At 23.8% G+C, this 11,894-nt stretch overlaps 1 protein-coding gene across 1 annotated transcript in view; it reads right to left on the reverse strand.

Moving 5' to 3' along the window:
• Positions 1–11,501, reverse strand: part of LOC131806392 (uncharacterized) — a 33,872-nt gene extending 22,371 nt beyond the window's left edge. Inside the window, exon 1 of the mRNA XM_059130448.1 lies at positions 10,961–11,501. Coding sequence (XP_058986431.1) covers positions 10,961–11,028 — 68 coding nt within the window. The 5' untranslated portion in view covers positions 11,029–11,501. The remainder of the gene's footprint in view (positions 1–10,960) is intronic.
• Positions 11,502–11,894: the final 393 nt, after the last annotated feature.

Consider the following 11,894-nt stretch of genomic DNA (forward strand, 5'->3'; position numbering starts at 1 on the left):
ACTAAAAAAGTAACCAAATTAAAAATTGAAATAATTTATAAAACACAAAATAAAAAAAAACTATAATGAAAAAAAGTGAAGATTATTTATAACTAAATTATATTTTAAAATCATTGTATGCAAAATTAATTGAAAGGAATTCAAACAAATGTGTAAATTTTCTTGGAAATAAGAAATTGAAACAAAAAACAAAAAAAAAATAAAAAATACTTTTTTTTAATATTTGAAAAAAATAAATGAAAATTGTACAAAATATAAATGATAAAAAAAACAAAAATAAAATAAAAAAAATATTACTAAATGTAAGTTAGAAAAAAAATACAATTAAAATAAAGTTTTAAAAATTAATTAATAAATTTAACTGAAAATTGTTTATTTCTGAAAAAATACAAAACTAATTTGATTAAAAACCATATTGAAGAAATACAAAAGAAGAAACGCAGAAAAAAACAAATTTAAATTCTATTTAAAGAAAATAGCATAAAATAAATGTGAACGACAATTATACTAAAAAAAATAACTGAAAATCATAGTTTAAAACAAATACAAGTTATAATGCTAAAAATCATAGGTAACATAAAAATTAAGAATTAAAATTAAAAAGAACAAATTGTAGGACAAGAAACATGCCCATTTTGAAGCTTGTTTCGTTTTAAATATCAGCCAAAATATAAAAAATATGGATGTAAAAATAATATATTTATTACATGGGGAACCCCGATCAGAGAAAAATAAAACATACAGGATTACCCTCTTCCATTTCTTTATAAATGATAATAAAACACTTAAATAAACTTATGTAAATAAAAGAAAATGTATGTTAATAAAAAATATTATTAAAATAAAAGTTGTATTTTATAATATAATAAAATTAAAATATTATTTTTGACAAATTACAATAATAATATTGTTAAAGAAAATTAAAAAAAAATTAAAACAATAAAAAATCAAAATTCAAAGGATTAAATTAAAATTAATAAGATTTAAAAAATAAAAAAAAAAATAAATAAGTAATATCTCTTTATAAAATATTATATGAACAGTTGTAAAAAGTTAAATAAAATAGTTCTTTAGGTAAATAAAAGCAAAAATCGTTAATAAAAATAAAAAATATTTGACCGAAAATAATATAAACTTTTATTGAATTAATTATGAATCGACCTAAGTAAAACAAATCGAATGAAAGAAATCCTAATCCATGAAGTGAATTTAAACATTTTTTAGGTCACAAAATAAAATCACAAACGAAAATAAAATAAAATGAAATATATAATATTAATGGTATTAAGTATTTTTAAAATAAATGAATATATGAAATAAATAATTTTAAATGAAATTAATTTAAAATATGATTTTTTGGTATAGTTATTAAAATTGAGTTTTAGACTAGTAGCCATCACCAAATAAACATACAAATGCCAGCAAAAATAGTATTGGGAGAAAAATATAATTTTTGGAAAAAATAATAACAAAATATAAACGAAAAAAAATCTCAAAATAAAAAATAAAATAATTTCGTGCGTAAATTAAAATAAAAATAATTAAGAAATAAAATAAACAATATAATAATAAAAAAATATAATGACAAAATAAAATAATTAAATAATAAATATAATAATTAAATAATAATTAATATAATAATTAAATTAATAATTTTTAATAATTAAAAATAAAGACTTTTATCAATTTCTAATAAACCATAACAATAAAAATAAAAAATAATAAAAAAATGTAAATTAAAAAAATTGTTATAAAAAATTAAAAAATAAACTAATAATAAATTCAAAGTAATTTGAAAAGAATTAAACACTAAATATAATAAATAATAGAGTTTAAAAAAGAGAATACAATATGTAACTCTCAAATAAAATTTAAATAAATAAAACCAAAAAATATAAAAAAAAAATTATTACATTAAAAGAAACCCAAAAATAAAGTAAATAATAGATATTCATAAAATGAAAAAGAAACAACATAAATAACAGAATAAAATAAAATAAAAAGTTAAAAAAGAAACAACCATTAAAAATAAAAACTATAATTATAAATATAAGAATAAAAATTATTCAAAATAATATTTTCGGAAAACCCATATGAAAAAAATTAAACAAAAAAGATTTGGCGGTAAATAAGAAGACGATAAAGAAAATAAAAATTAAAATTAAAAAGAAATAAATAAACAATGTAAATAATACCTCTTTATAAAATAGATTGGAAACAGCAAAAACAGAAAAAAATATAATAAAAGAATCAGACATCGTTTAAAAATAAAATAATAATTAAACATTATTAAATTAAATGTTAATTTAAATTAAAATAATTATAGTTGAAAAATCAAGAAAGGAAAGGATAGACTTAACAAACCCAACAAAAAAATTAATTTGTTTGTAAAAAAAATAAATTTTAATTCAATTTTAAAATTCTTAAATGTAAAAAGGAATGGAATGTTAAAAACCACACCAAAATGACCAATGTAAAATGGAAAAAATGGGTAATTAAAAAAAATATATAAACATAGTAATATTTAAAACATTTAAAATAATGTTTGAAAAATAATATTTTAGAATTAAATCAACATGCAAAATATTAAAAATTAAGAAAAAATTAAAAAGAGCTGTTTTGAAGATAAGTAAAATTTTTGTAGAAAAATAAATCAAAATGTTGTTATTTTTAACAAAAACAATACAAAATTATAATATAAACGATTTAAAAATTAATCAAGTCTATTAAGAAAAATAAAATAAAATAAAATAAACCAAAAATTATATATCATTATAAAATAAAATAATAATCAAATAAATAAGGAAAAAACAAATAAACAAAATAATAACCAAATAAATAATATCTCATTATAAAATATTATAAAAACAGTTAAAGAAACTTAAAATAAAATAACTTAGAACTTAAGTAAAAAAAAATACAAAAGAACTAAAAACATAATAAAAAAATAATTTGAAAACAAAAAATAGTAAAAAATAAAAAAGAATATTAAATAAAAATATTATGTAATTAAAATAATAATATTAATATATAAAATATAAAACTATAAACAAAGACTGAACAACATAAAGGATTTTTTTTTTCTTTAATGTTGTTCAGTCTTTGTTAATTAAATTATGTTTTTAAAGAAAAATATTTTGTTTGGAAAAATAATAATACAATCAAATGTTGATAGAAATACACAAAAACAACAAATAAAAATTAAAAATCAGATAATTAAAATAATAATAAACATAATAATATTTAAACCACCGAAATGATTTAAATATTTTTCATTTGGACAATTTTATACATAAATCAAAATGCCAAAAAAATGTTATTTATCATATATTAAAAAATTTTATTTTTAAAGAAAAATCAAAAAAAAAATAATAAAAAAAACAATAAAAAATTAAAAAAATAAAATAGTAAAGTAAATTAATACAAAAAAAAAATAGTAAAGTAAATTAATAAAATAAAATAAAAACAGTTAAAAAAACGTCAAATACAATAAATTATACATTAATAAAAGAAGAAAAGAAAAACAACAAAATTAAAATTAATATATAATGTTTAAAAATTAAATAATAAGAAAAAAAATTAAATGTAATCAAAAAGTAAATGTGAAAAGTGACTCGAAAAATTAATTTTTAAAATATATCAATTTTATATAAAATTTAATAAAAATCCAAAAATCCATTTTTTTATTTTGTTTTTTATGTTATTATAAAAAAAACAAAATAAAAAAATAAATACAGAAAAGTTGAAAAATAAAAAAAGAAAATAATTTTACATGATATGTAAGTTGGGAAGTAAAAAAAAGTTTTTTTTTTTAATATAAGTTTTTAAAGTAATAAAATAAAATAAATATAAAACTATTAGAATAAAAAATATGTAATTTATATTATAAATAAAAAATATTATGAAACATAAATTAATAGAAGTTTTCTTTGAAATTAAGTAGACAATAGACAATATAAATAAGGCAATGAAACTATAAAAAAGGAATTTTTAGAAAAAGCTTTCAGAAATAAATAAATAAAAAACAAAAAAGAATAATCATAAAAAATTAAAATAAAATAAATCATATTTAAATAAAATTAATTGATAGTAACTTAATGAGATATTCACACTAAGTTTGTATTTTTTAATCAAAAACAATATCCGTAGACTTGAAAAAGTAAGAAAATAAAATATATATAAAAGTTTTAGAAAATAAATGTATATAAATTAAATTATAAACAATATTATTAAGAAATAAAAATTAATAGAAGATTGCTTTGATATTAAGTAGACAAGAGACAATATAAATAAAACAATGAAATAATAAAAAATATTTTTTTAGGAAAAAGTTAAGAATATAAATAAAAAAAACAGAAAAAAAAATAATAAAAATAATAAAAATAATTATAAAATGTTAAAAGAAAATAATAAAAAAGTTAAATAAAATAAATTACTAGTAACTTAATGAAACATTCACACGAAGGATATATTTTCTAATAAAAACAGTACCCGCAAAACGCCAGAAAAATGTCGGTGCAACAAATATTTGACTGAAAATAATATCAAAGTTTAATAAATTAATTATGAAACGACCTAACTAAACAAAACAAAACGAACGAACGAAATCCTGATCCACGAAGTGAATTCACACTTCTTTTTAAGGCACAAATCAAAATCACAAAACGAAAAACAAATAAAAACCAAAATAAAAGAAACAAAATAAAAGAAAACAAAAATATGTAATGTTAATGATAAATGTTTATTTTATTTAAAATAAAATGAATTTTAAAAATATCACAAAAACAAAGGAAATTATAAAAAATATTCATATGATTTTTGGAAATTATACAATAAAAAATTATAAATTTAAAATTAAAATGTAATTAAAGTAAAAGTTAATATAAAAAATAAATTAAAATGAAAATTATAATTAAAAAATTAAGTATTTTTAAAATAAAAATTTTAAATTAAATACATTTAAAATAGGATTTTTTTTGGGGGGAATTATTAAAATGACAGTAATTTATTGTAAGGCCAGTAGTCACCATCAAAAAGACAAAAAAAATACCATCAAAAATGGTTTTGGGAAAAATTATAATTTTTTAAAAATAAAAATAAAAATAAAAATAAAATTTAATAACAAAATATAAAAACTCAAAATTAAAAGGTTTTTGAAAATTATTAAATAAGAAATAAAATTAAATTTTTTAAAATAAATTTTATGTTTGAAATCTCAAATAAAAATAATGAAAAAATATTGAAACAAAATTTTATATTTTTAAATCCCAAATTAATATCATAAAATTTTTGAAAATAAATATGAAGAACACTGAAATCTCAAATAAAAAATTAAAAATTTTAATTGCAACTGAAAATCAAATTTGTTATAAAATTAAAATGAAACAAAAAAAATAAAAAAAATAATGTTTGATTCTGTATCGGAATGGGTTGGTTTGGAAAATGGTAAATTGATTTCACACGCACTTATATTCGACTTAATTCAAATTTTGAAATTTGAAATATTTAACTCGTATTTAGGACCTTAAGATTTCTGTTTCTTCCTGATGTGTGTAAAAACGTAATTTTGTATTTAAAATATTTGCCTTTTTGAAGTGACCCTCATTGGATTTGAAATTTAAAAATAATATAATTTTAATTAAAATGGAAAACTAAAATTAAATAAATTCGAATCTTAAACTAGAATAAAAGAATAGAGAATCATATTTTTGGACAGTGAAATATATAAAGATGGGAGAGAATCTCTATAAATATGATATTGTTTTAAAAATGTTTGATTTAAGAAAATTATAATTTGTAATGAATTTTTGTAGGAGAAATATTTAAGATTATGTTTTGAAATTTAACAGTTAAATATATATTTTAAAAGTTTTTGATAAAAAATCGAGGCTTTTTATGATTTTCATTTTTTTTTTTTTTGTGAAAAATGTTATTAAAGGATATTTGAATTTGAAAGTATTGAAATAACACTTATGCTAGGAGGAGAATGGAGATATAAAGAATATAATTTGTAAAAGATGAAAATAAGTGATATCATAATTACCGGAATTTGAAATCGAAATCAGTTTTAAAATAAAAAATGTACCAGTTATCGTTTTGAAAAGTGCAGACATGGTATTAATTCAATATCCAAATACTTCAAATGGGTCCAACAGATAATAAATATTTTGTTTAAAATTTAAACAAATTTGGCGTTTAAAGATTTTCATATCCTGTGGACCATCTATGCCAATGGAAAAATATTTTTCGGAATATTACATTTGGAGTTTTCTTTTAAATTTTCCCTTTAATTATGACATCACGATTAAGAAGGTATAGTATATAGATTTGGAAAAAGATATAGTTTTGGAATAAGAAACATAAATTCATTATGATTTAGAAAAATATTTAGGAAAAATAGAATTTGAAATTTAAAATCAAATATTGAAAGTAAAACAAACTACTCTTATTATACATATATTTAAAGCCAGATACAACAATACTAATAATTTGTTTTAAATTGTGAAATATTTATAAGATTTTTAAAAGTTTATAAAAATCAAAGTAATAATAAATATTATTTGAAGAAAAAAAAATTAAGGCTTTATTTGGTTTAACAAATTGGGAATTTAGTCTGGAGTATAACATCATAACAAGGCTTGTTTTGGGTTGGCCCAGTTACTTGGATTTTAGGAATTTTTGCATTACAATTTGTATTACAAAATTTGGAATACAATATTTTTTTTAATTGTAAATTTTTTTTTTTTTTTTTTTTTTTTTTTTTTTTTGAAAATATACTCATTTCTTGGGTTACCATATTCAGATATTGTTGGTGTAATTTTTGTTTTGGTATTTTTAGGGGGTTGATGGAGATTTTTTTAATTTGAGCAACTTCATAAATTCTTTCTAATATCAAACTATTTGCCAAAATCCTTGCAAATGATCCGGAGAAGGGTTTTTAGTTCAGGACATCGTTTGTACATTCTGTAAAAAGAAGAGGTTAAATATAAAAAATAACATATTTTCCAGAAATAAAATTGAAATAATAGTAGAAAAAAATTTTTGGAGCCGCATATTAAAAAAAAATCACAGAAATATATATTAAAAATTCAATATATTGAATATCGAAGTAAAGTTCAACTTAAGTTGATGTGGCCAAAAATTAGCGAAACAAGGGTTTTTTTCAGTAACATATTTGAATGTATTTTTACATTTCGAATGACCACAAGATCTATACTACGAAACGACAACTAATTTCAGTGACAGACAAATCGTAGTTTTAAAAAAAGATAAGAAATGGTAGCAATAAAAATACAATTTACAATGGTGCCCAACATGAAACCGGGATCGTATAATATTGCTTACTATCCAAAAACACTTAGAAGAAGGCATAATGATTACATTATTGAGAGAGATGGAGAGAGGGGGAGAGAGAGAATATGGTCAAGCTCTCTAGTTTTATACAAAAATACTTCTTGACAATTCTATCGAGCAACTAAGCACTACCCTTTTTTGATCTTCAACAATGTCTTGAATACTATTAATAATGGCGCCCAAAGTGGGTCCCAGATTGTGTACAATTCGCAAACATAAAAGAGGCCAGAAAGAACTTACATGTGTTCGATTTTTTGGGAGTTTGAGTCTCCCACATGTTTTGCGGATAGAGAATGGAGATGATCAAATTATACTGTTTCTAAATCTACGACATCCTGCCAGAAAGAGCCTAATCGTTCCCAGCAGAACAAAATACTCGAATACAATTTACAATGGAGCCAAATGTCTGGTGCCGTACTGTCTGGTGTCGTACTGTTTAATATACAAAAAAAATCTAAAAATAAACTGAAAAAGTTCCACTTACTTTTCCAAATCGCAGAAGCCTAGAAGAGCCAGATATTTCTGGCACACGAAAAGTGTTTTATAGGATACTTTTAATCTTCTCAAATTCCTTACACCTCCTTTCCATGTTCTCAAATCCCTTAAATATAATTTTCAATGGTGACCAACGTGTGCAATACCTAATTGATTACTCCTCTTTTCCATGTTTTTAAATTTCTCAAACACAATTTATAATGGCGCCCAACTTGCCACCTGAGAGTTCAATGTTTCGAAATTTAAAAGATTCTGCCCTGGCCGAATATTTGGATAGTCAATCTAAGAAAGTCCAGCCGTTAACGACAGAACGAAAACCTCTTATAAAAATTTTGCAATTTCTTAAATAAAATGAACAATGGCGCCCAACGTTGGCCCTCACGTTAAGGTATTCTTTAAATTTGTGAAAAGCAAAAAGAATGTAAGGAGTTTCATTTGGGAGTTTTTTATGTCCTACTGGGTTGCCAGTTGTCAGATGTAATGTTCTCAAATCAAAGGCGTTCTAAACCATATAGAATATTGCGATCGCCGACATAACAGAGTCCAATTGTACCCAGCATAACAAGTAATTACGCCTCTTTTCGTTCATTTGCGGTGATTTAAATACAATGGCGCCCAACGTCAGACTAGAACTTAAAATATTATTTTCTATTAGAAAATAAACAAAAAAGATCTGAAAGAGTTGGGGTTTGCTATTTCCTACTGGATTGAGAGATAGACAGACAAAATATTGCAATCGTACGTCTAACTAGTCATGAGGTTATAAGGTGGCAAGAATTTTCGATTGTCCCATCACTTAAGCTTAAGGCTTAACGGGACCAAGAAGGAAGAAGAATGAGCTTGGTTAGAAATTTTCCGAAGTTCATGCAGTCACTTTAGAGAAATGAGGAAGTAATCTTTTCTAGCAACGTTAATGCTTTAGGTAGTGATATCTTTACCTCTTCTATCTCTTCAAACAACGATAATGCTTTAGGCACTCTCGAGAGGCTACAATTGACCTGCGGATGCTTTTAGCCAACAGAGTCAGAATCTTATTTAGGAAGACTACATTAAAAGCAACGAAGTTTTGACAGCGGCAAGTTCCAAAACATATTCGTCATTCGAATGGAGATCCAAGATCGTGCCTAATGTTATGATTTTCAAAAGCGAAGGGTAGTGAATGCTAAGCAATACCTTACTTCCTGTTCCCAGAGGTGCTTCATTATTTTCTTTTTTACAGTCACGAATGGCGCCCAATGAAGAAAAGTAATAAGCGATAAAAAGAACGTTGTTTCATACTTTGTGCAGTTTCTGGAACTCTATAATCATGAATGGCGCCCAACGTAACCCAGATGAAGAAAATTTACAGGCAAAAAATTCATAGTAACCCACTTGCTATAGTCTATGACACTCTCCAAAATAAGATTTAAAACATAATCAGATTCAATTAAAATTCGCTGCTAGGCAACTGTGTGGCTAGTTAACGGTGGAGCTTTGTAGAAGAAAAACAGCCAAACAGAGTCACTTGAATGTCTTACCCAACATTTGGAATGAGATGAAGTTGGATAATGAGTAACGGGTCAAATAGCGCGAGGAAAAATGTTTAGACCTCATTTATACTAAAAATGGGGAGGTAATGGCGCCCAACGTGGGGTTGGGCGAATGAAATTTATAAACAATGAAAAAGAACTTAGTAACGCACTTTTTTTATAAAATGCCAAGGCACAACCAATTCTTCGTATAACATAGTCACAGGAATTTAAAAATTGGCGCCCAATATAAGTACATAATAAACGTGGGAGCTGAGCGTTCAATATTTTTTATATTATTAAAAATAAAACTAAAAAGGCTTGGTATTGTTTTTTTATAAAATCTCAAGGCACAACTGATTCCTCGTACAATATAGTCATAGAATTTTTACCGTGGCGCCTAACATAAGTCCATTAGAATCCCATATATATAAGATCGAATGTTACATATTTTGGGTACAGTCTTTGAAAAATATGATATTCAGACATAAAGGATTGTAATGGTCTGGTATTAGATGATAATAAAATAACTTTATAGGAAATCGTTGTCACAAATAGCAGATGTCCCAAAACAGATGTATCCCTTATACCCATTGACCCACCATCTCCCAACTACTGAACAATGCCACGCAGACCTTTTTTGACTCTCAAATTTAACATCCATTTATTGTTTTGATCCGCTGAAGCTTTGACAAATATTTCCGACCCTTTTGCCACAGAAAGCTTTAAAATGACTGGCCAAATGCTGTCATCATTTCCATTTGACAAAAGGGGTTGAAAAGGAAATGCTCATAAATATGAAAGAACAAAGGCTAACAAAAGCAGATGGACTTGCAAAATATTTTTTGAATTTCCCGCCAAGGCAGATGGATTTTAATTTGGTGGTGGTACATCTGCCATTTAACTTTGGCGGGCTTTTGGATTAATGAAACGACAACATTTAGCACATGTCCTAACGGAAGCGATTATGTTGAAGGCAACACAGTGGGGGAAGGTAGTAGAAAATACTAGAATTCAAAATTGAGGTGAGTTTATTTAATTTTGATAATTGGGTGAAAGAAATATTTTAGAGAAGTTAAGAGGGTATTAAGGAAACTTTAGCTGCTGAAACTAAAAAGTTATATTTAAGAAATATTCCATAGCTCTAAGGGAACTAGAGTAAAAACGAGTAGAATATCCTTTACCATGTGAAATCTTGATTCACGACCAAATTTGCAATTCTCGAAATCCCTAAAATTTGAAATATCCGTTATATGAAGGTTATACCTATATTGAATGTTTTAAAGAGAAACTAATCCATTCATTTAAATAATAGCTGTTTTGATTGAAAATTGGAATTAAAGCCTTTGAAATACTCAATATTTGGAGATACTGTTATGTGGAGATTATTATTATGAGCAGTTTTACAATTCTGTGAAAAATTTGGACCAAAATCTTTAAAATATTGAAAAGCTGTAGGTATTGGTATATGGTGCTATACCAAAAAGTGGACCATTATTGAAAAAAAAAATCAGAACGATTGTCTATCAAAATATTTCCTCTTATATTTTAAAGAAACAAAATACAGATATGTTCGAAATAATAGTCAAAAATTCTATACTTACACAGAGTTTGAAGCCGAAGAATCAATAATTTTGTGGCAGCCAAACGGAATCTTTGTAGAAAACGGCATCTTAAGTTCAAAATAATCTTGAAATTTCCAAATAACGCCGCAGTTTTAGTCCAAAGCAGTAATTTGGATACGAAACCATTTAATTTTTGTTTAGAACAGCAAGTTTTACTTAATTTTGCTTCTGCTTTCTTCCAAAGCGATATTTTCTTGAGTCGACGACCAAATAACAAGACTTTCACAGAGTTGAGGTTTTTTTGGCGATGTTCTGTATTTGTGTTGAGTGTAGCTGACAATTGAATTTGAGGATGACGTTTTACCAGTTCTATTGATTTTGTATAACGAAACACTGTTTTTTGTTGCTTTTGGTTAATAATGGTTTTAAAACTTTTTCATTCCAAACTATTTAAATTTTTAAGCCTCCCAGTGCTGGGAGGCTTTTGTTTTAACAAAAACACTTAAATTTTTATAGAGAAACTATTTTTTTGGTTGTTGTCGGAATCGTTGTGCAACTAACACTGCCATTCCATCAATTTCCAGCTGACCTTTTATAGTTGACGAAGTTTTGAAAGAATTGAAAAAAACCCACCACCAAAAAGATCTTGCCCAAATAATATCTCCACTCCACCATTTATTCTCATTGGTTCAGTCATCATTCTTTCCACTCATTCGGCCACTTTGTGTGAACAATCTACAAATTGTTGATTCACAAAAATAAGAAACGGCGCAATTTATTGTGAAAGGGTGGTGGTTGGTGGTGTGATGAAAAGTGAAAATAAGTAAATAAACATGAAGACATATTAAAAATATTGAATTTTGAATAGAACCATGTATATTGAAAAATATTTGAATAATGGCGCCCAACGTAAGACCCTCACAAGAAAATCACATCATATTGTATATAACAAGGGCAAATGTTTCAATTTTTT

The sequence above is a fragment of the Musca domestica genome, unplaced genomic scaffold, assembly GCF_030504385.1.
Source record: "Musca domestica strain aabys unplaced genomic scaffold, Musca_domestica.polishedcontigs.V.1.1 75, whole genome shotgun sequence".
NCBI lineage: Eukaryota > Metazoa > Arthropoda > Insecta > Diptera > Muscidae > Musca > Musca domestica.